Here is a 25,874-nt window from a genome sequence, read left to right as displayed (position 1 = left end):
ACGCGGCTGGGCGCTCACGTTCACGTTCACGTTCGCAATGATCCCCGCCGGCAGCGTCTCCGCTATGCGGACCCTGAAATTGAGCCCGAAGGCAAGCCAAGCTCGCGTTGCATTGCCGCATGATTACGCCGACATGCCGCACCGGCCGGCTGGGCTGGGCTGGCTTCCAGAAGCACGGCAGTCGAGCGCACGCTGCCAAAGTGCTAACTTGAACGAGAAGTTTGCGCCGCGTCGCCAGGAGCGTCCGTCATGCAGAGGCCGCCAACAAAAGGCGCGACATGCTTGCTTGGCCTTGAGTGTCCCGACATGTCTGGCGGCTCCGTGAATCAGGTGGCATGGAGGTTGCTTTTCGGGGCAGCGGCCGCGTCCCTCGTCCTGTCTCACAGCGCACTGACGGGGGCAAGGCCCTCGGACCACCTGCTCTGGCGATGCCAGCCTCCGCGACACCGCCGTCGGCCCGTTGCGCCTGGCAGCTGGCTAGTAGCTGGCTTAGCTCGTGCAGTATGTAGCTCTCCAAGAGCCGCTCGTGGCGGATGAAATCTCCAAAGGGCGGATCGGTCCGGTTTCGCCGCCCACCGCGCGACGTCGTCGTCGACGACAAAGACGCCGGCGCAACGGGCTCGGCCGCCACGTCGAGCGTTCGCTGAAGAAATGGTGCGGCATGCTACGGGGCCGCCTGGAGGGGGGCGGATCCAGAATGCGAAAGGGCTCTCTCTGTCTCTCCCCCGTTTCTGCTCCGTCACAATGCCCGCGACCGCAGCTTGGCAGATGGCAGCCAACGGATTCATGCCCACCGCGAGGCATGAAACGCCGCATCCCACCGCGGCAACAGCCCCCGGCGAGCCGAAGCAAAAGGCGCGCAGGGATCCGATCCAGAGACATCGCGGCCTGAGGCTGCTGTTGCTGCTGTTTGCCACGGACGGTCGAGGCATAAACCCGTCGTCGCGCGTCCTCGCAGCAGCACAGCACAGCTCTGGCCACGACCAACAGCATTCCTCGCCGTGTCTCTGTCCGGGGCCTGGGTGCCCCCGGCTCGACCATGACCTTTACTAGTGGGTGCTTGCTTCGCATGGTGGCATTGTGATGTCGCGTCTCTGCGGGTGCGTGTGGCCACGCTGACGTCTATTTACATTTTGTTTGCGTCTGCCTCTGCGTCTGGTTGCGATCCCCCGATGACAGACGGCGCTTGACGTCGACGACCGCCGCTCATCAGGGCCTGGGCTACCGGCACCCTCGGCGTTGGCGCCCACGTTCAGATGCTCACGCAGGCGGCAGCTCCAACGGGAAGCCATGTGCCTGGATTCATGCCCCCTTGAGACCGCGTGCCCGGTTTGCCAGGGTCTGGAGAGCCGCCGCGCGGGTAGCTGTACCCTCGCTCCCGGTGCGTCCGCTAGCAGCGAGGCTAGTGCCCAAGGCCCCGTCCGCCGTGTGCCCGGTCTCTCTCTCTCTCTCCGTTCGTCGTCACCGATGCTGATGCTGGAGCTCGTCCCAGGCTCGCCATCGCGCGTTGCTTTGCTTTGGGGAGGCTGGAGCCGGAGGAGCCCTGCTGTATTCCGTTGTTCGTTTTGCCGCGAGTGGTGACGCCCTAGATATGCGTGACAAAGGCGGGCAATCGACCTGCTTGGCCGGGAGCGCGCTTGGGCATCCGGGCACCACCCGCTTTGCTCCCTGGCCAGCCAAGCCAGCCGGGCAGCTCCCAGCGTCAGAGCGCGACGGGCCTTGCGGTGGATCCCAAGGGTCTTGCCGCTGGATAGTCTCCCGCCGGTCCCCCCACCGATCATCTGGACGAGGGGGGAGAGGCGGTGTCGGCGAACGGTCTGAACGACATCATCGGCTCGCTGAGAGGGAGGAGTCGGACCCTGGAGAGACCCTTTTGTGTGTTGCTTCAGGCGCTGGTGGGCGGCGATGCGAGTCAGCGAGGAATGCGTCCTGTGTTTCACGAAAAGGCGAGACCTTGTCGACCATTTTTCATGACATGGACGACGTGGCGGCCGGTCGTCTTGTCTCTTCACGCGGTTTCAGATGATACTTTGCGGCGCGGAGTACTGTATAGGTGGCAACGCAACTCTCGAACCTGTGGGCGCACGAGCTCGACAAGCACTGGCTGATGGGGGCCCGAGAACCGCTTCACCGTAGCAAAGCGCATACTCACCGACCCCGGATGTCTCTCGCGGGCGGTGGGAGCGCTCCATGACTCTTGCACGCTGCTCGGCGGCGCATTGCAGCTTGGCAAAGTGTGGGGACGAGGGGCTTCCGCCGCATGGAACGGGCTGTAGATGCGGTCGAGCTCTTCGTAGAGGGTTCTTGATGGGGAGCTTGCTGGATTGATTCCGTTCGTGCGTGAGGCGGTGTTCTTGGCGGTCATGATGGCTTCGGTGATGCTGTTTGGGAGAGCGTTCGCCGCAACATGACTGACACCGCACAACGGCGGGGCTCTTGCAGATTGCCCATCACGGAGCTCTGCGGGTGTAATGAGCCTTGGGCGGCACAATCATGCACTCCGAGAGCGTTGATACTTCCTTCCGACACATCTTCACGCATATCTCACGTCGCGATGGTGAAGTCGTGATGCTACCCTGCACTGGCGATGGCTCGTCGACACTTCACTCCCACAACCTCCCAGCGACAACTCGCCACGGATGCCTTGTGCAAGAAGATGAGCCAAAGTCAGCTAACGCTATTTTAATTGAGCTCGTGCGAGTAGCGCCACTTATGCGCGCAGTCCAAGTGATGTCGATGCCCCGTCGTTGCGTATCATGGCCAGCGTCGTCCGCTTGGAGACCATACCCAGGCGCGAACACAAAGCGAGAAACTTCATCGTACGAGCCTCGGTGTTTTAAACAATGAGCTCTGGCGCATCAAAGAACACTCGTTGCACTCACAAACGAAAGGCAGGCTGATCGCCGTGAAGGCTTGAGCATCCGCCCTGTGCCAGTCAACCCCATCACGACGCCGACGCGCGAGCAACATCACAAGTAAGAGCGCCAGAGTCGTGATTCAAAGACCCAACGTGTGATGCTGCTTCAGGCGCCCGTGTACGAACTGCAAACGGCTCTCCGCCGAAAGCCGAGAGAAGATTGTGTGCGTTTGCAGTGGACAAGGCAGGTGAGCGACTGGGTGCTTCCTGCCTCGCACAGGCACACTTACATCAGATGAAATTTGCCCTCGGGGCATAAAACCTCCTCTTCGCCAGCGTTCGTCTGCCTCCTTTTTTCACTCCTTCGCATCGCTCCGATATAGCGCGTGAACTTGACCTTCTCCCGCCTGCGGTTCTAACTCACCAGTTGGCTTCCTTCATCTTCTCGCTTCTCTACTCACTCCACTCATTCACACCACTCTGCCACAGCGTGCAGACTTGAGCTTCTCCTGCACGCTTCGTACAAACACCTGCTCGCCTCCCCATCTGCTGAGTGGAACTCTATTGGGTCCCGACAGTCACATACTTGCGGCCTCGAAGCGGCTTCATCTTCAATAGTCCGGAGCGCGTCGGAAGAGTCACTGAGTACAGCCCCGGTTGTGAAAGCGGGTTTACCGTCAAGCTGCGTTGACCTGTTCGCCTTCCGTAGCAGAGTCGAGATGGCTGGTCCCCAGGAGTCCAAGTCAAACACCAACCAGTGAGTGCATTCCGTCTCCCATATAGCACGTCCCTGGTCTGTGGTCGAGGCTATGCTCGAAAAGCAGAACTGACATTGCACAGTGACATTACGTACTCTCACGGTGCCAGGTAAGATCTAGGAAGTCGTCTGCATCGCACCTAGTAACTGACAATCTCAAGGTTCAAGTGCAAAATGGGGGGAGAGTGGCTGCCCATCACCGAGTTCTCAAGGAACCAGCGAAAGCTCATAGACCATCAAGTCGGACGTGGCGGCCGTGTCGACACCGCCAACTCGGGTATGATTTGTCGCCACCATACCACTTCAACAGTCCGGGAGATCCGTTGCGAACTCTGTCAATTGATCAAGCCCGAAAACGAGTTCAGCACGAACAGCAAGAAGAGCGGCGACAATGTGAGTCACTCGACTTTGCTACACCGGTTGATTCTGACACCCTTCGCAGCTCTGCCGACGATGTGTTGCATGGGGCGAAACGCAAGAACCAGAGGTTACTCCATTTGCTCTCGAGACAGGGCATATCTCCGTCGAAGAAGATGTCAAGAAGCCCGGAGATAGACGATATTGGGACGAAGCAGACTTCTTCGTTGGTGCTAAACCGCAGGTAAGCATGGCCTTTAGAGTGAGGCCCGGACAACGACTGATGAATGCAGGCGCCGATGGAGGACTTGGAGGGGCTCGGTCTCGAGCACCTCAGTCTTGACCAGTTGGAGAAGGCACGATCTGCCATTTCGCACAACACAGCCGGTGGCCGGGGCGAGGCATCTGGTGCTGGCACACCTGCGCACACCAGCTCGACAGTCGGTTCCCGGGGTCGATCGCAAGCTCCAGGTTTACCGCCTCATCTCGCTCGAGGCCGAGGCTCGGGTACCACGAATAATGAGGCATCTGGTCTCAACACACCTGCACATCCCACCTCGATGGCTGATTCCCGAGAACGGTCCCAAGCTCCAGCTCTGCCGCCGCATCTCGCCCGGGCCCGAGGTAGTGCCATGGATTCCGAGACGGACAGTGCGTCTCTGAAGATGTCTGGCAGCCGGGCTTCTTCGAGTGGTGCCATGCCTGCACCAGCCGAGGTCGCTGCCAATAACCTCCCGCCGCACCTCCGGAGCCGAATCACGCCAGCCCCTTCCGCGGCAGCGCCTTCAGTCTCTGGTGGACGACCTGCAAGCACTGTTTCCACTGCCACGACGGTGAGAGACGAGAGGCAGCGTAGACAGGAGGCCAGCCAAGTCGTATTCAACGCCTGGGGTCCGGATGGTCAGCGCCGCACGGCGGTGAAGACCCCGACCGTTGTGTCGACGACAGACCAGAGCTCTGTGGCAAACGACACGTCCGAATTTGAGGACGATGGCTGGCAAGTCGCGTCTGGCGGCAGGGGCAATCGCGGCAGGAATAACTGGCACAAGGCGCCGCGGATGCCCCAGGCGGAGTTGGGCACCCAGACCAGGTTAACGCACATCATTGCCCGCTGCGACGACCCCGTGGCTGAGGCGAAGCGCCGTGCCGAGTACTGCCACTCGGACGACTCAGATTACTGAGCGGGAGTTGCTCAAGGAAGCAGGACGGGAGAGCTGGGCGTGCCGGGACGATGACTGGGTTGGCATGCGTGCACTGTGGAATTGGGAGACATAGAACTGGTGTTGACAGGGCCTCATGCGGCCCAATGGAAGGATGCGTGTGGATATGAGCCGAGGGGGGCACACTTGGGACAGTTTGCGGATGCAAAGGAACGTAGCGTAGAGGAACGCGCCTTAGTTTTGAGGAGGACTTCACGAGCTTAGCTATACCTTGACGCATGACATTCAAAGAATTTGATTCATTTTGGCGCAACCGGCGGCCCCGTCAAGTTGCGCTGTCTACCTCGCTGGCTAAAACCCAGGCCACAAAGGGGCAACCCGCCTCGAGTGCCCTCTGCCAGGGCAAAGCTGCCAGCTCGCCGGCTCTCGCTTGGCAGCTCCCTTACAATACATGAGCGGCGAACCCTCGCGCCGCGCAGACTTCCTCGTCCTGTTGCTATAATCCGACACTCTCTTCTTGCTCCCCCGTAGTCGCCCGTCGTGTGTGGGTGCGTGTACGACGGATGAGAGTCGCTCACCCTCGCCATCTGATCGGTGGCCGCTCCTCAAGGGCGGCTGTATCGCCATGAGTTTCGTGTACATCAGTCGCGTCCTCTGCTCCCTTCTTCCACCGCCACTTCAATGGTCCGCTCCGCAGAATCGAGAGCGGCTCTCCAGCCTCAACTCCACACATCAGGACCCACCCATTAGGAGAGGCCTGCATATCCGCTTTGGCTTGGACCGTCTGACTGTGCTCGTCGTGCAATAGCCCAGCTCAAGCCATACTGTCGTGCTCGTTTGACTGCTGTCGTTTCCGGTAGCGGCAATGTGTATGCCACGCGAAAAATGGAGTGTATATGGAGTGTATGTGTGCATGTTGCGTGTTGCGTTTTGCGTTTGCGCATGTGCGCGCGTATATGTTTTCGTTTTGGTCGCTTTTCGCTTCCCGTTTGCACCCCCAGGAGGCCCGTCTTCACAGCTCGCGGTCCTCCTTGCGCTCAAAGAGCTGGCTCGGGGGCGCATTCACCACCGCCTCGGCGTCACCAACCTGTCTCCGCTCCGTCACCTCGCGTTGGAGCTTCAGACGCTTGCGCAGAATCAGGGATGGGGATCGTGCCCCGGCGGCGTTTAATTGCTATTGGAGGGGCTCCGACGAGGAAGACAGGCGGTTGAGGTGCAAGTACACGTCGGTGCCGTATCTGCGAGACGTCAATAAAGGGTTCGGTCTGGGTGGATAGCCCGCAGGAGAGAGCAGGGGGAGGAGGTTTTACCCTTCCATGCTTATGAGCTTCAGGTCGCCGCCAAAGTAGCGCGCGTACAGGCGCGATATGGGTAGACCGTAGCCAAACCCGGCCATCGGCGCCTTAAAATCGCTTTTGTCAAAGTCTGGGTCCAGGTTGGGCGTCCGGTCGACCGTCGTGTACATGTACGTCCACACCAACGGAATGGCGCTTCTCGGAATGCCGCCGCCTTCGTCGGAGATTTTGATGGTTATGTCCTCCTTGCCCTCGGCGACAATGACCTTGGTCACAGGGAACTCTTGCTTGTCCATGCCGTGGGTCTCGACGACAGCTCTCAGGGAGTTCTTAAGGGTCTCGAAGAGCATGTGCGACAGGTGGCCGGGGACGTACATGAAGTCGAGGTTGGGGTTGCAGACGAGCTGGATGCGAGGCGCCTCGAACAGGCCGTAGTGGTCCTCGCAGACGAAGCGGGCGTTCTCAATGGCCTCCTGCGCGAGGTCCTTGACGTTGGTCTTGGTGCAGATGACGCCGACGTACGTGGGGTCGCGGTGGTGGCTCTGGTCGGTGAGGGCAATGTGCTGGCCGATGAGCATGCGGATGCCGATGCGCGACATGTAGAAGCGGTCGAGGAAGGACTGGATGCTGCCGTCAATCTGCATGCGCTGGCGGCGGCGCTTGTACTCGAGGATGCCCTGGGCCATCGTGGTGACGACGCCGTCGTGGCGACGCTTAATCTTGTGCAGAGTCTGCGCAAACTGCTTGTTGTACAGCTGCAGCTCTGCGGGCCAATCGCCCGTGTCGTCGACGGTGGCAAAGTAGCGTCTCGAGAGCGACCGCGCCTTGTTGCCGTTGCCGTTGCCGTTCTTCGTCAGGCCGCCCCAGCCCGAGGACTCGCCCTCGTCGATGGAGGGGTTCGGCGTCGCCTCGGATAGCTGTTGCAGGATGCCGCGGCCAGCGTGCTTGGAGGGCTTCATCAGGCGGTCGCGAACGTCTCTGCTGAGGTCGGGCCTCGGCAGCTGTGTGATTTCCTGTGCGGGCGGAGAAGGGTTCGGTCAGCCAGTGCGGGCGCGAGCGAACGCAACCAAGGGGCCGGCATCGTGTACCTCAAACGACTGGGCGTACCAGTCCTTGACCTTTTGTACCGAGGGCATGTCGTTGAGGCCGTCGGGCAGGTCCTCGAGCTCCTGGACGCGGTGGGCCAGGCGAATGGGCAGCTCCTCGGCGAGGAACTGCGAGGCGCGGAACAGGGTGCCTGGGGAGGGTCAGCGCGACGCGGAGACGCGGTCAATTGGGGCACGAGGCACGCACCGGTCGAGGGCTTGTCGCCAAACTGCACCATCTGGCGCAAGCTCACGCCGGTGGCGGGGAACTTGGCATAGTGCCTGATGGTGTCCATCAGCCTCTCCGAGGCTCTCCACGCCATGGCGGGCTGTCGGGCGGTTGGCGGCGAGCAGCCGGCCGCGTTGCGTGGTCTGTGGCGGGCGTCTGGCGAAGCGCGTTGCGATGCGATGGCAGAGGTTTGTGTCTGTGGGTGCCGCCGCGGGACGAGGGACGAGTGGGAAGCGAGGATATCCGGATGACCGATTGGGCCGGGGGCGAGAGAGAGGGAGAGGGAGAGAGAGGACGAGGATAAACAGCAACGACACAAAAATGCAAGTGAGCCAGCCGATGAAACGCCTAACCGCTCGTCATTGACGCGACAGAGGAGAAATGTGTTGATCAGCTGGACACACGAGCGTCGGGGATCGGGAGATGTCGTGCGCAGAATGTCGTAACCGTACCGTGGCCGGCCGGGGCAGCTGGCCGTCGCGCGGCTTCGGAGAATGGCGGGGCGGGCTCTGAGTCAAAGACGGCGAGCGATTGGGCCCCGCGCGAGCTCCCGGTCACGGCTGGCGTTGGCGACGAAAGCCGAGGCCCATGGATGGGAGGCGGAGGCGGAGGGAGGGAAGCGATGGTGGGCGGGTGGCTGTTGTGGATATCGCTCTGGGGTGGGCGCTGGCCTGCCGATGATTGGCACCTGATGCCGGGCAGAGGGAAGGAAAAAGGTGAGAGTGAGGCTGGTGCGCGGTCGAGATGGGAGACGTGATGTGATGTGAGACGAGGATGAGATGTTGAAGGAAGTGGAAGAGAGGAAGCTGGAGCAAGGCGACGGGAACCTGGAAGCTGGCAATGTGCAGCAGCTGGCCAGTTGGTGGCAATGGCCGCTGCAAAGCCGGCTGTCCGTTCGCTGATGAGACGGGATGGAAGCGGCTGGAGGTCGCGTGGGCGCCCCCAGAGTCCCTGGCCGGCAGGCGTCCCCAGCTGCCAGCTCCAGCGGCCGGCCAGCTAGCGAGCTCCCGTCACCCGGTATTGGTGTCGGCACACTGGCCCAGCGTCACAGCGCGTTGTCTCGGCGGCGGCTGTTAATGCGATACCCACGGTCGGCTACCTGGAGCGTGTACAGCGCGGGTGGGAGGTGGCACAAGCTGGAGGCGCGCTGCAAACAGACGGACGGACAATCAACTCAATCTCGACGACGGGCCGCTGTCGATGTTTCAGCGAGACAATGCGCGGCAGGACACGGTGGCAGCCAAGGCCCCTTTTCAACCGGGCTCCCTCCAAGCGTGTTACTGTATCCATCTCCATTGCCGTTCCATTTATGGCCCACTGTGCATCTGCGGATGGACCGTCATACACGTACACCCGGATGTTCTCCGCGCCCGTGCTGGCGGACTGGCGCCGTCGAGATCACGTCGCAGGCCCCGGCCCAGCCCAGTCCCTCGCCGGCAGGGGCGCATTCTAAAGGGACAGACCCATGCCGCCGTCGTGCGCCGTCATGCAGGCGGAGGATAGGGTGTGTTGTCGTTGCGTGCGCGACCCATTGGGTCGAGGCCTGGGTGGGCGACCATGCGTTGAAGATGATGCTGCCCTGGGTTGTGGCAGATGCGGCACATAGCTTGGACTCTGGAGCGCGGGCAGTCAGTCTTCAGCGACTGCAGGCGCTCCCGCATGCGGACGACGGCGGCCACGGCCGCAGCCAGCCCAGGGGTGTCCCCGGCCCCATTAAATGCTGGAACCGCCCCTCGGGCGACCGCACTGTCACGGAACCTGGAACGTGCCCGCCTGCTGGCGTCTCCCCACACGTTCTGGCAGCACCGACATGGGTGTGTTCCCGGCCCGCCAATCATTCACGTGCTGATTCTCTGGCGGGTGCTTGTGCTCGACCGCCTCTTTCGCGGGCCGCGACGGAAAGTCGGGGCATGGCGTGGACAAACGTGGATGCTTGCCTGCTCGGTCGGGCATGCCCAACCGACGGCTGCGACTGTGCCTGTGCCCTGCAGACAGCCCGGACCTGGTCGCCCGGCCTGCGTCTGCCCCCGGCGGCGTCCCCTCTGGCTCGGAGGCTCGGGCCATCGGAGCCTCTACGCTCGTATTCCGGGGCCCGTCCCGGCTGCCACCTTGTTGACCATCCGCCGTGCAGTGAGCTTGTGAACGCGTGAGGCGGTCGTGGATCGTAGTACCGAATCCTCCATCGTTCAGCCAGTGGCCAGGCACCCCAGAGTGAGGTGAGAGTTACCTTAGTGGCTCAGTCTGTGGCTCAGTACAGGGGCCGACCAACACCGACATCCACCCAACCTCACCGCACTGGACAGTGGACGGACACCGCCGCCACACACACGCACATGGGCCAAAGTCAAAGGCGCCGGGCGCTCAGGCCACTCCGCTGCACCTCACCTCACTGACCTGCGCCCTGCAGTCCCCGGCGCACAGCACTGGGCCACAGGGGCCTGCCCTCGTGCTGCCGTGCCTGACCTGGCCTGACCTGACCTCCAACCCGCCCGGGGCCGTGGCCGCCAGATCCTGGGGCAGCACGAGGCGCGGCGCGCGCTAACCGACCGCCACTCTCCATCCGCCTCTCTGCCGCCGACTTCAGTTCAGTCGGTGAGGCTCTTTCGCGTCCGTCCGGCACCATCTGCGACAAACACCAACGCGCTCGACCGGGGGCCCGGTGAACTTTTTTTGTTGGGGGGGACGACGAAGCGAACGAGTCCTGCCGCTGGAGTCGGTCGTCGAGGGCATCTCGCTCGTCCGGATGAGCTTCTGACGACGCCATCCTCGGAGGCGCCGTCGTCATCCATCCCACTGTTCCCAGCTCTTTGCCCGGCACGAGGCGCGAGGAGAGTGATTCTGCCGGACCAAACACTAAAACGAAATAGGCCGACAGAGCTCAATCCACACCGACCTCGGTGAGCAAGCTCAGCTTCATGAGCTCCCCGGCCACTGCCATGAGCCATCACGGCGACTACGCCGACCCGGCCTCGTCTCCGCTCGCGCAGCGACAGGCACGCCAGCATTATCATCAACAGGCCGGGCAGATGCATCGCGAGGCGCTGGACCACCCGAGCCCTCCACCCCCGTGCGCCTGCGACCGGCGCCGCGATGTCCTGAGCCCGACCCTGAGCGACCGCGCCGCCGCAAGCAGTCCGCGGCCCGTCGACAGACACCGCAGCCACAACAGCAGCGGCAGCTGGGACGGCAGCCCGTCGCATAGCCGAAACAGCTCTTTTGGTCATCACAGCCGGAGTGGCAGCGACAGAGGAGGATTCCGCGACGTGGTCGGCGGCGTCACCACTCCGTCGCCTCCGCCGCCGGCGTTCCTCTCCAGCCCCAGCGTCGCGTCGAGCCTCGCCTTTTCGACCCCGGCGCTCGGCAGCTTCAGCCCGCTGCGGCGCGAGCTCTCGCGCACGACGACGCTGCACGACGATATCGACCAGCAGCAGCAGCAACAGCCGCAGTCGCCCGCGCGCCTCTCGAGGCAAGACCTCGCCAGGCGCCTCAGCCAGCTTGCCCAGCGCCTGAGCTACGACGATGGCGGCAGCGGCGGCAGCGCAGACGACCACGTCGACGAGCTGATGCTCCAGGGCCAGCTCGACCAGCTCGAAAAGGCCTTCCTCTCCCGCCCGCCGCCGCCGCCGCAGCAGCGCAGCGCAAGCGCCTTTGAGATGCGCAGCAGCCCTCCGCGCAGCGACCACGCCGGGTCCGCGTCGGCGCTCGCGTCGCCCGCCTCGTCGCTCTTCCGCTCGCGCTTCTCGGACCTGTCGGCCTCGCTGCAGCTGCAGAGGGAGCGGGAGCGCGAGGCGGAGGAGTTCGGCCGCCGTCGGGAGCTCGAGCCCGCTCCCAGGCCGGGCATGACCGTGCCCGAGGCGAAAAAGGTGATTGCCGAGATGGGCAAGCTCAACGACGAGCTCTCGACGGTCGTGAGCAACCTCCGCGCGCGCCAGGAGGAGTCTGACGTGAGTGGTCGCCTCGTTCTCCATGATGGCCTCTTCGCGGTCAAGGGAGTTTTGCTAACATGCCTTCCAGCACATCCACAGCCTCCTCATCGAGCGCGCCGAGCGCGCCGCCCAGCGCATCATCTTTCTGCAGCGCCGCATCGCCTACCTGTAAGTGTGCCCGCCGAGCATCACAAAGTCATCCCAGCTGCGTCGAGCCTCAGCTAACACATGCCCGTCACAGCGAGGAAGAGCTCCAGGAAAACGACGACGAGCTGCAGCACCTCCGCATCTGCCTCAAGGCCGTCGAAATCCAGCTGCCCCCGCACCCAGACGCCGAGCTCCTGCGCTGCATCGCCACCTTCAAGCACGACTACCAGGCGCTCAAGAAGAAGCGCGCCAACCGGCACAGCATGACGAGCAGCGACGACAACACGAGCTACGCTGCCTCTCCCTGAAGCCTGGACCCTCCTCCGCCCCTCTTCAATCCTTTCAACCCCTTCAACCACTTCTTCGGCCTCCCGCCCCTCCCGTGCCCAGCACATCTCCCGCCGACATACGCCTCCTCTAATCCCTCGGAACGAAAAAACAAACAACCACTTATGGCCACCCCCCCCCCCCCCCCCCCCCCCCCCCCCCCCCCAATGGACCCTTATGAGCCCATGCACGCCACGAAACCAGTCATTCACGTCACGAATATCACGTCTTGTCGCATGTTCGTTGCTGTTGTAACCCGCCCCCCCGTCACGCGAATCGGAGAAGACACTACTGCACATACGGCCACCCCGTCGCCGCGCAACTCGGCCTTGTTGTATATACCTGTCCAGCCAGCCAGCCAGCCAGCCAGCCAGTCAGTCAGATTGCATGGGATCAACACCCTCGATCCCCTCCCCCCTCCCAACTACCCTCTTTCTGTTAATTTCTACTTGTTGTTGTTTTTGTTTTTGCATCAAGCATAGCAAGCAGGCGGCCAAAAATCGGCGACACACACACACACACACACAGACAGAGGGAAAGGCATCCTTTCGGGCGGGTGCGGCGCCTTCTTGCCACACACGCCCCCCCTTTTGTTTTTTCACGCGACACGCCGCAAGCCAGGATAGGGTTTGTTGGAGCTGCGTGACGCCAGCTCATGGAAGAGAAATGAGAATGAAGATGAATATATATCATGACTCGCCTGATGTTGGGAGTGAGTACATAATACGCAGTGGCTTTATTATGTCCTTATCGTGACAGTCTGTGCCCCCCTTTCAACTTCCCCCCAGCCCCTTTTCCGTTTATGATGCTCAATCTGGATTGTACACGCCAAACACTCATCATGAGGTTGCTACAATACCTGCGCCGGATCCTCCACTCTTGTGTAGCCTTGGTCATTCTCTTTCCACTGGCGATAATAATACCCGTGCGCTGTCCCTCGCTCTCAATCTTTGAAAATGCTTGCAATGGTATCGATCAATCTCAACGTCCTCCCCACAGACGCCCAGCTCAGCCCCCGTATCGCGGACGCCGCGAATGAGCAGCCGTGTCCCTCTCCCTCAGAAACTCCTCGTAAGTCGGCCCCGGGCCCGACTCGCACCGTCCCTGGAAGAGCGCGTAGTTATCCGCGCGGTTGAGCGTCGCGGACGAGACGCCTACTGAGGACGGCGGCGCCGCTGGCGGGGCGACCTGACAGTATGATGCGGGCGGACACGCGGTAGCATGTGCAGCAGCGGGAAGAGAGGAGGAGACAGCCGGGGGAAGAGGGGGAGGAGGGGGTGATGGAAGAGCAGCGCTCGGCTCCACGTAGCGGTACGACTCTTCAGGGTGAAGTACGAGGCTGCTGCGGTCGCGCTCCCGCCTGTGCGCGTCGCGGCGGCCCCGCGGGGACCTGTCGTCCCTACGCCGAGGGGTTTCTTCCTCGACGTACGTGGTGATGACGTCGCGAGATCGGCGCTTGCGGTCCTCATCCCGGTCATCACGCCCCGCCGCCGCCTGGTGGTATCGCGACGACCTACCGGCGCTGGGCCGCCCGCGTGCCGACGAGTGATGATGCCCACTGCCGGTACTCGATGGGACCTCAATGTAGACGGGACGCTCCGAGCGCGGGTAGTTGTACCTCCGCCTGTGTCCACTGCCGCCACTACCATCGGCATAGTCGCGCGACGTCGGGCTAAGGCTGCGGGCAATGGCGTCGTAAAAGGCGGCCGTCCACGACGAGGACGAGCCCTGGCGCGACGACGACGACGGCGAAGACGGCTCCGCATACCCGTGCATGGCCTGGTCCCACTCCATGACCGAGTTGGAGACGCGCTGGCGCAGCCGCTCGTGCGGACGCGCGGGGAACAAATGGCGCGAAAGCTGGCGTGGGAGTCTCTCCGGCGGATGGTGGTGACGGCTGGACGGCCTGGCGCTGCCGACGGGTGGCACCTCGATGGGCAGGCTGGCGGTGACGCGGGTGAGCCGGCGTGCCTCGATGTCGGGCGTGGCCTGCATAAAGTTGGCCATCCAGTCGGCGAAGCCGTCGGTTGTGAGACCCGGAATGTCTTGGTGGTACCCGCGATCTCGCGGATCGCTGCTGCCATGGAGGAGGTAGTAGTCGCAGCGGAGGTCCTGGTACAGGCACTTGAGGCTCTGAAGGGACTTGCGCGAGTACGTGTCGAAGATGCCTGCAGGAAGAGTCAGCCGAATCAATCCCATATCCCGGGTGATAACGATCGCGAGATAGAGTACTCACGTTGAAAGGGGTAGAGCTCCTTCTCGAGGCGGAAACGCCGGTAGAATGAGTAGAGCTTGTCCGGTGTGATGAGTGTCGACCCTCGGGGCTCAAACTCATCGTTCTGGATGGCTCATGTTAGTCGCTGACGGTGAGCCTGGAAGGCAGGCGTCTTACAATGTAATTGGCCAGCCCATAGAGGATCTGGCGCAGCCGAACCGTCGGCTCGCCACTGCCGGTGAAGAGCCTCCCCCATTGGAGGTCAATGTCGGACAGCCCCTGGCCGGTGGCGGTAGTGGGCGATGTCGCAGCTGTGGCCGGAGCCGCAGCCGGGCGGGGCGGGTCTCGGTGATGGAGTTTGGGCATGGGCCGGTCCGAAAAGTGGACCGTCGGCCGGGGCTTGGGGCTGGACGCCCGGGACGCTGGCGGGGTGAGGTAGCAATTTCGGGGGCTAAGGGGTGCAGCAGCTGGCTTGTGAGGGGGAGCTTCTTTCTGCGGCGCTGGCGTCGTCCCGACCGAGACATTTGGAAGATTGGAGCAGTCCACCACCTGCGGCTTCTTGGGTGCAGGTCGCTGCGCGCCCGGCCCAGGGGTGGGGCGCCGCCGGCACGAGTTGGCCGTGGGCTTGACCTCCTGCCCAGGGACGACGAGGCTGCTGCTGCCGTCATCGTCTGAGTTCTCAACGTCATCGGCCGAGCACTCTTCCGGGGCGTCTTCGACTGTGGCCTGGTACGGCTTCACCGAGATGAAGTCCGGGGCCTCGCTGTACTCGGACCGCGGCGTCGACACGGTGCTCGACGGGCAGGTCGAGTCCGTGGGCGTCGGCGGCTGAGACGAGTTTGACGAGACGTCGTTTTTGATGCTCACTATCTGGCAGTGTCAACAAGGGACCCCTTCAAGAAACTAGATGCAAGGTACTCACGCCTCTTTGCCACAAAGTCGACTAGCTGATCGACCCATTCCGGGTCCTTCTTCCGGTCCGTGTCGTTGATGGTGCTCCTGCTTTCCTCAAAGACGGCCCTGACCACCTCCTCGACCTGCTTCTTCGTCGGCCCCGCCACAGCACCGCTGTTAGTCGTGTTCGAGGCCATCGCGAGGAGTTGTCGTAGTCTATCTTCCAGCCTCGCGGAAAAGAATTGGAGTTTTGAATGATCGCGGGGGTCCATGGGTACTGCCCGACCGACCACGGTAAATATATCCTCTGCGGAGACGCGCGGCGGCAGCGTACGGCCTGCAGCAGCGCTGTTGTTGTCGTGGCAGCTGTTTCTGCTGATGCTGCTCGAGCTTGCACTTGCACAGGCACAGCGTCGGCGGCGGCGAATCGCCGTGTCCGCTGCCGTCATTGCCATGCCACCCGGTTCGCCCATCGCTGCAAGACTCGGACAGGGGGCGCTTGGGCAGAGGCGCACAAACGGGGAGGGCGGGACAGCGGGAAGGGGGGCTGCGACACGGACGAGGGAGCACGGCAGCGGAGAATACTTTTTCGGCGGCCCGGCGGGACGGGATCGTGTGGCTCCCTACTTTTCCTGCGCGCAAGCGGGCACCCGGGTGACGGGAGGCACAACACTAGATCCAGTCGGACGGCGATGCCTTGCTTCTCGCCTTCTCCTGCCTCGCTGGCGTGGCCCGGTGGCGAGTGGCCTGCTGCTACTGATGCTGCTGCCTGCCAGTCTCTCCTTGTGGCCGTCTGTGAGCCCTGGGTGGCTCGTCTGCGCGAGCCGGTCGATCAATGCAGTCAAGGAATGGGTGCTTGCTGTGCTGCAGAAGCACGCGTCTGCATAACCACAAGAGGATCTGCCTGTGTGCCCTATCCGTCACGCAACGTACACCGGTAGGTGCGTCTTGCTATGCACACACGCAGGCACGGGGACGGCGCCTAGACGGGGGCGTATCGGGCGTGTATATGTACGGGTGTGATGTATACAGGCTGGGTTGCGTGTCCTCCGTATGGTTGAAACGGCATGTAAGGCGTTGCAAGGAACGCCGTCCACCCTTTTGCCACTCACTCCTTGGCAGACCCTAGTCCGGTTCGCAGGCGGCAAACGCACAAGGGACGAATCGAGATGAAGGCCGTGGAGAGAGTCCCGTTTGACGGTGAGGACGCGCATACGGCGCGTGTGTCGTGTGTGCGTCTGTATGTGAGCGTGTTTGTTTGTGTCTGTGTGTCTGTGCCTATGGTGTGTGTGTGTGTGTAGTCAAAAAGTGAGGCTGCGTCGAGCGACGGAGACGGGATGCACCGCTTTATGTGCGCTGCCATGGTGCCATTCCGAACTGGAACGTACATCAACTGGGGGCCGGGTCCGGGGACCCGAAAGCTGGGGGGCGTCATGGGCTCGGCCTCGGCCTCGAAGCGAAAAGTGCACATTCGGAGCCGCAATGGCGGCTTGGGGCCAAAGCAGAGGGAAGCGGCAAGCAGCACGGCGTCGGAACTTCGTCAGAAAGGGGGTGGTGTGTGTGGGCGGGTGGTTTGTGAAGCCGCACGCAGATTGGGGGGAAGGGGGGGGACACGCGCGGAAAAGACGGGCAGACACACATGAGCCTCCGCACGGCTCCAGGTGGGAATGTAGACATGTAGGCCGGCATGCAGGCCGCATCTGCGTGCGTGGTGTCGGGTGTGCCTGGGCAGCGCGTGTAAGTGGGCGGAAGTGGCCGTCGATGTGGCTGCTGCGGGCATCCAACGGCAGATCCAGACGCATCGCGATGGGGCCGCGAAACGGACACCAGCCAAGCCCGCCCTTCGTGCCCGACCAGAGGCAGAGGCCCCCGTCGACCGGCACGACCTACCTGTTTTCCCCTGCGGGCCTTGGGCAAGAAGGACAAAGAGAGTTGGAGCCGACTTGCATGCCGGCTAAGCGCAACGCGGCAACCCGGGGCCCGCGCGGTGGACCACGGCTCCGTGTAAGTCGCCGTCTCAGCGGGGCACGGGCCGGCAGCAGCTCAGACCTCCCGGGGGGCCAGCCAGCGTTGCAACGCCATAGGCATAGGCATGGGCATGGGCATGGGCACTGTTTGCGTTTGCCTGGGTCGGCGGACGACGACGACGACGACGCGCGCTGGTTTGTCGGCTGGTGTGACGTGTGCGACCAGACAGCGGCTTTACAGCCCGACCATGACGGGGTGTCGTTGCTGGTGGCCCCCTCGGGCGTCCACAGCAGGACATCACGCGGCGACGAGACGAGACGAGACGAGACGACTCGAGACGAGCAACGGGCGCGATGGACGACGAGGCCCAAAAACAACAACCGGTCAAGCCAAAATACTACGAGTCAACTCTCCCGTCGTCTCGCGGGGCAGGACATACCAGACGTCGCGGTGGCAAACGCGTCGAACAGGGACACGTACATGCACGACGAAACCGGACGAGCTGAACCGCGATCATCATCACCACCATCACCGGTGCGTTACGTTTCCGTTTCGTTTCGTGGAAGGGCGTTCGACCTGGGACTCGTCACTCCCCGTCGCTCGTCGATCGCTGGACGGACGGACCCGAGACCCGGCGGGGCGGAGGGACAGGACACGGGCATGCAGGAGACGTGCTGCAGCATATGCGGTGGACGGACGATGAGCGATGGCTGGCGATAATGATGGCAGGGCGCCCCATCCGAGCGAGACGACGAGGGGAGAGAGGGCGGCGGCGGCGGCGGATGCGGGCGCCACAGAAGAGGAGAGTGGAGGGGCGGCAGTTGCTGGAGGAAGGAACGATGGATGCAACCACATGGGCGACCGCATCCGCATTTCGCAGCGCAGCGCAGCGCAGCGCATGGCCTCGCATAAGGTGCATCTGCGGCAGGAGGAGCATCTACCTACAATCTGCCTCCCATTGTCTCGCCCTGGCCAGATACGCGGCTTTGTAGCTGGCATCATCTCCAATAAACCTCGAGGCACGGGCACCCACCACGAGGCAAGGTAAGGCAACGCAAGGTACTGCGGTACGGGCGTGCTATCTCTCCGAGAGGCGATCCAGCCAGGTCCGTGGCCGTGTAATTCAGCCCCTCTGCGGTGACCTGAACACCTCGACACACAAGTAAGAGTGCGACGCCGCCGCCGCCGACGACGACGACGTCGTCTCGACCCTCAACTCGCGCCGTCATCAGCCCACGCGCGCAGGCATGGCCTCATCTCCGTGCAACGTCATGGACCTCCGCCACGCCTCTTGGGCCGCCATCAACCCGACGACGACGACAGGCTTCGCCCCCTCACGCGGCTCAACGGATAGACAAAACCACCATCATCAGCCTCCTCCTCCTCCCCCCTCCTCTGTGACGACGACCCGACACCGCCCGTCCGTCTGTCATCACCCAGCACCTCCACGGGCCACGACGCACCGCAACATCAGCCGCACACCGACTCTCTTCTCGTCCCCATCATCCGCTTTGCCATGTGGCCTAATTATCTACCCGTGCCCCGTCGAAGCCCATTTCTGCACATTTCCATCTGCCCTTGACATCATTTCTGCACATTGTCCTCGAATCGCCGTCCTGCCCTCCCCCACGAACTGCCCAACTTTGCTGCGCCGGCCGGCCGACGGGAGAAAAATCATCGACGAGAAGAGGGGGGGCCTCTTTTTCTGCCTGACACATGCGTTTGGGCGCCCCTTTGGGTGACCAGTATCATTCCGAGCCTCTCTCTGTGACTCCTTTCCCACGGCATGTGTGGACAATGCTACTGCTGCTGTTGTATTAGCGTGCGTACACGGTGCAGTCGGCACATACAGGCGCGTCTGGTATGTACAGTATCTGCCTGCACCCTCTCTATGCGTGTCCGATGCACGCAAAGACGTCGGCCTAGCCAAGCCACCGCACGGCACCCAACCAAAGCCGGGCGACGCAGCAGCCCCCCCTCGGCTCCTCCTCTCGCGAGAGCCTCATCGTCGCACGACGGGCCAACCCGTGTTCCCCAGGCCCGCCCATCCGCCCCTCCTCCTTCATGCGGGGCAAGGCAAACAAAAACGATGGACAAGGCAACCGACCGGGATCTTGATCTTGAGAACGCACGCGCATGCCCTCCTCCAATGCTTCGAGTCATGTGGCGTCGCCGTACGTATGTCGACAGACGCTGCGCCTCCCTGTCCTCATCGTTCCGTCCAACCTCGCAGGCTCGCACCAGGCGCGGCGCTATTATGCCTTTGCTTCTATATCACGCGAAGCCGGGCAGGCGGGTCGAAGTCTCCGACCCTATGCGCATGACTTTCGTCTGTGCCATGCCCGGTGTTGCTACTCATGCCTGGTGATAGCCTCTCATGCCGGATGTTACTACTCATGCTTGGCCGCACTCAAAACTCATCAACCCGCCAATCCAGTGGGCTGACGAGCGCATCCCCGGTGGCTCGCGGACCACTTGGCCTTTCTCGACGGCGTGCCGTCCCGCAGCTTGGCGAGAGAGCGAGGCTGCATATACAAGTTCTATTATGTACGCACATACACTATGCGCACGGGGCAGGGCACAGGGTTGGTGCTGGAAGTGAGGCTGCCCAACCGTGCAGGGCAAACCCGGCCTGCATGACGACTGCTCGTTGGCCGCCTCGTCGTTGCCGGTTCCCGTGAGCAATCCCCGCCATGTCGTCTCGTCAGCCATGCCGTCGCTCTGTGGCACGAACCATTGACCATTGGGACCAACCGCCCGTGTTTGCTGCACTCTGTATACCGCGCGCGCATAGCGCGCCGCCAAATATCGAATATTGGAAAGATACCTTACAGACAGGTGGGTAACATGTATTGCGTGTCCCGGGTTGCAGCCAAGCTCCTCTTTCTCGTGGTATTGTTTGTGTCTGCCGAGGGCGCTTCCCGCTCGCCCGCGCCCCCCCTTTTCCCTCTCGCGATGCCCCGTGCTCACGCCTTATACAACAAGTCGAGGAACCCCGTGGCCAGGTCGACGACGACGCTCTTGTTCGGCAGCGAGCCCGCCACGCCGTACAGCGCCGCCGAGTCGCCCACGGCCTTGCCCCTGGTCCCCTTGCCCTCCACCATGCGCACCCGCTCCTTCTCGCGCTCCTCCTCCACCACGGCCTCGAGGTCCGCCACCAGCCGCTCCCACACCTTGACGATGGGCATCGTCACGGCCACGTGGATCGCCGGCGGGTCCTGCAGCGCGTTGAGGTGCCAGCCCTTGCCCGACATGCCGTCGGCGATGTCATAGATGTTGAGGTTGCGCGACGTAAACGCCACCACCGACACGAGCGGCTTGCCAACAATCTCGAGCTCGCCCGCCAGCCCTGGCCCGTCGCGGATCGCGTCGGCGATCTTCTTGGCCGTTCCGACAATCTTGACGCACGCGTCCAGGTACCCGGCCTCGCCCACCGTCATCAAGCTCGCCCAGCAGCCCGCGATCAGCGCGCCCGGGCGCGATCCGGCCATGCCGGGGGACGCGTACACGCCGCCCGACCAGTCCGGGCACACGTAGTACTGGTACGTCCGCAGCTCCGCCGTCCGGTACAGCACCGTCGAGTTGCCCTTGGGCGCGAACCCGTACTTGTGCGTGTCACAGCTGATGCTTGTCACGCCCTTGAGCCGAAAGTCGAACGCCTGCGTCTCAAAGCCCGCGCGCTCCAGCTGCGGCACCAGGAACGATCCCAGGCAGCAGTCGACGTGCAGGCACAGCTTCTTGCGCAGCGCCAGCTTGGACAGCGCCGCGATGTCGTCGATGATGCCGTGCGGGAAGTTGGGGGCCGAGCCCACCAGCAGCACCGTGTTGGCGTTGACGAGGCGCGACACCGCCCTGACGTCGACCTGGTAATTGGGCGCCGGGCACGCCACCATGTGCAGCTTGATCTTGAAGTAGTCGGCGGCCTTGCGGAAGGCCGTGTGGGCCGTGTCGGGAATGATCCTGCGTACGCGCGCGGTCAGCGGTCAGTCCGAGAATGCTCCCTCTCTCATCCCACCTCGCCAGCATCCATCGCGGGTCACACTCACATCTCGGGCTCCGTGATGCCGCGCTCGGCATACCCCTTCTGGCGCGCCGCCAAGCAAGCCATCAGGATGCTCTCGGTGCCACCGGCCGTCGTCACACCGGCGGCGCCTGGCGGGGCGTGGAACATGTTGAGCACCATGCTGACCACCTCTGCCTCCATCTTGCGCACGCCGGGGAAGACGTCGGGGTGGATGGGGTTGGCGACGGTGAACTTGCCAAAGGCCTCCGTCTGCAGCGCAATCAGGCCCTCTTCGCCGTGGTAGACGGCGCCGGAGACGTATCCGTCCTCCCAGCGCGTATGGTCCATGCTGGCCAGCGCCTCGAGCTCGGCACGCACGGCGTCGGGCTGCAGGCCTTCCTTGGGCAGGGTGAGGTAGCGCGTCTCGGACTGCGGCACGAGCTTGGCCGACATCTTGTCGAGCGACTCCTTGACCTGGCGCTGGACCTGGCCGCGGACGCCGGGGGCGCGGAGGAAGAAGCCGTAGAGGACGCGCTGGACCTCGCGGTACAGCTCAAGGATAGCACCGATGACGCCTCTGCCCTTGAGTTTCCAGAAGGCGCGGCGGGTCCATCGTAGGACAAAGTAGAAGAAGACGATGTTGCGGATGCTGCAGGGGGGATGCCGTGTCAGTCACGGCCGTCAAGCACGGCTCCGGACGACGGGGCGAGAGGCATCGACGATCACGGAGCACGCGCAGTAGAGACGAGGCGAGGACAAGCGCAAGCGCGCGGGTCACGACAGGCGCGGCGTCACTTACAGGTCGAGGTTGATCATGGACAGCGCCAGGGCCGGGCGTCGCCGCTTGACGGACTCGAAGCCGCCGCGCAGGCTCACGGGCATTCTCGAGCTGCCGGGCATTGCGTCCCTGTGCCGAAGCCGTAGCCGTAGCCGATGACGGGGCGGTAGCGGCGATGCAGGCAGATGTGCCAAGGAGTCGGTGGGAGGCAGGCGCAGGTCAGAGGTCGTGGCACCGAGAGGACACTGGGGAGGTTTTGCAGCCAGTGACCTTAATATACTTGGAGGGATAGACGGGGTCACGGTGACATGAGGTGGGCGACAAAGGAAATGGGGAGCAGGACACGGCCGGCCGGCGCTCCGGATGCTCCGTCCCGGCTACCTAAGTGGGAGAGCTCCAGCGGGCAGCAGCAGCGATCGCAGCAGCTCGCGGCAGAGACCGCCGGGGAACCCAGCGGGCTTCAGGACGTGGGGGATGGGCTCTACTTGGACATTTTTTTAGTGGGGCCGCCCGCCGCTGAAGAGCACAATCGGCCCTGTCACATGCGCGGGATCCGTGGCGAGCGACCCCAAGCTTCGACGGTTCCCAGGCGGATGGGCGAGCCGGCGCTAGCAGCGCAACTCACCCGCGGGCGCCCGCCGTGGATGCGTCGATGGATGCCACCCGCCGGGCCTCCAGCCTGCCCAGGTGGTCGGGCCACCGCTAGCGGGTGCCAGTGGCGGGCATTGACCACCTCTCCAGGGCAGGGCTGCCCGCACCAACACAGGGCTCCCCCACCACAATTGGAACCACTGTCGCCCGCTGCTGGCGACCTCCATCCACCCGAATGATCCCAGCAGCCCTGCAGAGCCCTGCGGAGGCGAGGGGTTCCATTGAATCCATGCAAGCCGGGCATCCATGCCATCAAAATTAATCGCACTCGCTTTCGCATCATGGGGCCGAGAGTTTGACATCGCGGTCCGAGAAGCGCTGGGAAAGGGTTCACCGGGCCCACTGCCAATCTATTCTTGACCCTGGCCGTTGTTGAATTTGCCTCATGTTATCGCTGCTGCCTTGCGAGGCGAGGTAACGATCCGCCGACACCAGCACTTGCTTGCTTCCGTCGCTGCGGTGCCACCCCCTCGGCGGCGGCCGGGACGCCTCTGACGACGACGACGACGACGACGTCTGGGGCAGCCGAACGGCCTGCGGGCCACGTTACCCCAACTTTTGTTGGCGACGCCCGCTGGCCACCCTCCCTCCCCATGGGCCATGAGTCCATGACCGGCAGCCGAGGCGTCTGCTGTAAGTGAGGGGAAAGCCAACCGCATCCTCGACGACGACGACGACAACCTTGCCTCATCGGATCGGCCAGACGTCATGCCCGATCGAGCAAGGGTCGCCTCGAGATTCGCAAAGACTTGCATCGGGTCGACCGAGGCAAAAAAGAGTCTCATCACTGCGAGGGTGGTTGGAGCCCGTACGCGAGGCGAACCGCGTTGGGCCTCGCCGCGGTTGCGCCGCCTCGTTGCAACATGCTGACCTACATGCGACGTGGGACGGCTACGGTACGTACGACCGCTCGACACATTCTGTGGACGTGCTGCGTCCGTCAGTGGCGAATCCGCAGACGGCATCATGGCTCGACATCAGGATCTGGCCCGTGCAGCATCGGCCGATGCGCATCCGCTCGTGCATGTTTCTCGATGCTCAGAGTGAGTACACACAGGACTTGCATCTCTCTGTCGGGCCGCACAGGCATCGTATCGCGTGGTAATGCTGCCACGGAGCCGCCCCAGAGTCCAGGCCCTGCGACACGGTGGTCAACGCGGCGGCGGTGAATGTGTCGGTGCAAGTATCGACGTTGGAGACGAGGGCAGGCTCATCCCTACCAGGCACGGCACCAGTACAATCGAGGAGCCACTTCGTCCTATTCAATTTCCGAGCTTATGCTGAAGCAGAAGAGCGAGTAGGCAAACTGTACAAGTCCCTGCCTGAAATACCAATTGACATGACCTTGGATGTGGCCGTCTAGGACGTTCCTCATGCGCCTCACTTCTACATGCGCGGCATCCCGTCGTCCTGGCACGTCCCGGCTCATGCTCATGAATGATATTCTACCGAACCAAATAACGCCCACAGCGGACACGTGATTCCCGTGATGCGCCCCCGATGAAACGCCGCCGTCTCGCGCGTGCAGCCCTCCGCGTGTCGCCCTTTTGCCCGCCCACTCCCTCACGTCAATCCAAAAGCCGCCCTCCACTTGGACCAGTACTTGGACGACTCCGTCTCGCAGCTCCTCTCGCCCGACTCGGTGCACGCCGCAAACATGACCACGAAGTCGCCCTCTTGGTATGTGTCGCCGAGCTCGGGTCTCGAGTACGAGCTGAACGTCCGCTGCGGCACCAGTGCCAGTTTTGAGAGGATCGTAGGATGCCATTGCACAATGTGCTCCTATGCCATGTTAGCGTCCGGCAACTATCTCCGCGCGCACATCTGCCGTCGACTCACCAAGGCGTGCCTTTCCGCCTTTTGAAAGTTGTAGCTTCGGTATAGCGGGTCGAACCACGTCTCGACAAAGAACTTGGCCCACTCTCCGTTCCTCACAATCACGCTCTTGTGCACGAGGCCCTCCTTGTCCTGGCTCACGATAAAGTCGGTGTCCTGCCCGCGCAGGTGGGAAAACGTCTTGATGATGCTGTCCGGCGGCACGACGGGAAAGTCCTTGATCATGAGGCTCTCGAGCTTCTTGGGTTCGAGGACCACGTCTTCGAGGCTCTTTGTCGGGTCCATAATGTACGCGTCCTGGTCAAGGTACCAGATGAACTTGCAGTCGGGGTACGTCGACAGGGCGTGGCGCATGGCCAGGATCTTGGCCCATGACTGGGGTGCTCCGTGGGTGTCGTAGTCGTATGCCTTGACGACCATGACCTCGTATCCTGCCGTCCTGTCAGTAATCGGTCCCTCTCAAGGCTGGCGTGGTCGCGGATCCTCACCATGTCGCGCCGCGTACTTTTCGCGGTTCTCTTTTATCGTGCTCAGGTAGGCATTGTTCCAGTTTGTCGGGTCAATGACCGTCACCAGCACCACCGACGGGGTCCCTGAGGGAACCCTTTCGTGATACGGGCTGGGCTTGCTCCGCCCAAAGAGCAGGTATAATATGCAGAGAAAGGCAAAAAGCCCCAGCCCGACCGTCTTTAACCGGCTTCTGCGCAGCAACGGCAGCCGCGTCGATCTCGGGCGGAACGGAGGCGGGTTGGAGCTCTTGCGGGGAGGGTATGCAAAGTGCATCTTGGCGGCGCCTCTGCACGGCCGGCAGGGCTTCGGGCGCGGAGGATGAGGCGCGCTCTGTTCGTGCGGTGGTGCTCGAGTATCGTGCGAGGCCCGCTTCGACCGCTCGCGTCCGCGTCGATTCGCTCGTCGGCAGTCTCGCGCTCAAGGGCGGTAAGGCGCTCTCCTGCGCTCGCGACGGGGGGCAATCGTGTCCGCCGCGATAACGGGTCGGGAGGATACGAGTCGCAGCGACTCGTGCAGTTGTCGCAGCGCCTGGAGCGAGTCCGGAGGGGAAAACGAGTGGCTGACGCTCCGTCGACGGCCGTCCAAGGGGGAGAGAGATCTAGTGATGCCGCATGGAATTTCGCAGGGAGACGCCGTGATGAGGTGAGGTGAGGGTCCCCTACGCCATCTTCCCTGTGACAGGGGTCGCCCAGTCCAGCTGCGTCGAAAAACGAGGTGGCTCCTTCGGCGCCGGGCCCACATAAAACCGACGCTGAATATCTTCAGACGATCACGAGGCTTGGCGCGTATTGAGCCACTCCGGAACGGTATTGGTCGCTGACAGGAGACATGCCTGAGGCTTCGTTCAATTCAAATTTGTAGCAAGGGCTATGGACGTGG

The 25,874-nt window shown here is 62.9% G+C and overlaps 6 protein-coding genes across 6 annotated transcripts; 2 read left to right on the top strand and 4 right to left on the bottom strand.

The window, feature by feature from the left end:
- Positions 1-3,576: 3,576 nt before the first annotated feature.
- PLICBS_007460 (uncharacterized protein) lies at positions 3,577-5,152 on the top strand (the record flags this gene model as incomplete). The annotated part of the gene is made up of 5 exons (XM_018320899.2): positions 3,577-3,614; positions 3,698-3,724; positions 3,776-4,007; positions 4,057-4,215; positions 4,265-5,152. 5 exons carry the CDS (start codon positions 3,577-3,579, stop codon positions 5,150-5,152), a joined length of 1,344 nt encoding a protein of 447 aa, XP_018180796.2.
- Positions 5,153-6,305: 1,153 nt separating this feature from the next.
- Positions 6,306-7,834, bottom strand: PLICBS_007459 (uncharacterized protein; the record flags this gene model as incomplete). The annotated part of the gene is made up of 4 exons (XM_018320898.2): positions 6,306-6,369; positions 6,442-7,439; positions 7,515-7,663; positions 7,720-7,834. 4 exons carry the CDS (start codon positions 7,832-7,834, stop codon positions 6,306-6,308), a joined length of 1,326 nt encoding a protein of 441 aa, XP_018180795.1.
- A 2,842-nt stretch (positions 7,835-10,676) lies between these two features.
- On the top strand, positions 10,677-12,121 carry PLICBS_007458 (uncharacterized protein; the record flags this gene model as incomplete). Its single annotated transcript, XM_018320897.2, has 3 exons — positions 10,677-11,684; positions 11,755-11,834; positions 11,908-12,121. The coding sequence occupies 3 exons, from the start codon at positions 10,677-10,679 to the stop codon at positions 12,119-12,121; spliced, it is 1,302 nt and encodes a 433-aa protein (XP_018180794.2).
- Positions 12,122-13,148: 1,027 nt separating this feature from the next.
- On the bottom strand, positions 13,149-15,446 carry PLICBS_007457 (uncharacterized protein; the record flags this gene model as incomplete). The annotated part of the gene is made up of 4 exons (XM_018320896.2): positions 13,149-14,308; positions 14,377-14,479; positions 14,533-15,221; positions 15,278-15,446. 4 exons carry the CDS (start codon positions 15,444-15,446, stop codon positions 13,149-13,151), a joined length of 2,121 nt encoding a protein of 706 aa, XP_018180793.2.
- A 4,737-nt stretch (positions 15,447-20,183) lies between these two features.
- Positions 20,184-22,120, bottom strand: PLICBS_007456 (uncharacterized protein; the record flags this gene model as incomplete). Its single annotated transcript, XM_018320893.2, has 3 exons — positions 20,184-21,177; positions 21,264-21,869; positions 22,020-22,120. The coding sequence occupies 3 exons, from the start codon at positions 22,118-22,120 to the stop codon at positions 20,184-20,186; spliced, it is 1,701 nt and encodes a 566-aa protein (XP_018180790.1).
- A 2,092-nt stretch (positions 22,121-24,212) lies between these two features.
- PLICBS_007455 (uncharacterized protein) lies at positions 24,213-25,268 on the bottom strand (the record flags this gene model as incomplete). Its single annotated transcript, XM_018320892.2, has 3 exons — positions 24,213-24,431; positions 24,489-24,916; positions 24,974-25,268. The coding sequence occupies 3 exons, from the start codon at positions 25,266-25,268 to the stop codon at positions 24,213-24,215; spliced, it is 942 nt and encodes a 313-aa protein (XP_018180789.1).
- Between the last annotated feature and the right edge of the window lie 606 nt (positions 25,269-25,874).

The sequence above is a fragment of the Purpureocillium lilacinum genome (genome assembly GCF_023168085.1).
Source record: "Purpureocillium lilacinum CBS 284.36 DNA, scaffold_5, whole genome shotgun sequence".
NCBI classification, from domain to species: Eukaryota; Fungi; Ascomycota; class Sordariomycetes; order Hypocreales; family Ophiocordycipitaceae; genus Purpureocillium; species Purpureocillium lilacinum.
The sequence above is the reverse complement of the archived record's forward strand: the minus strand, read 5'-3'. Positions and strand labels throughout refer to the sequence as shown.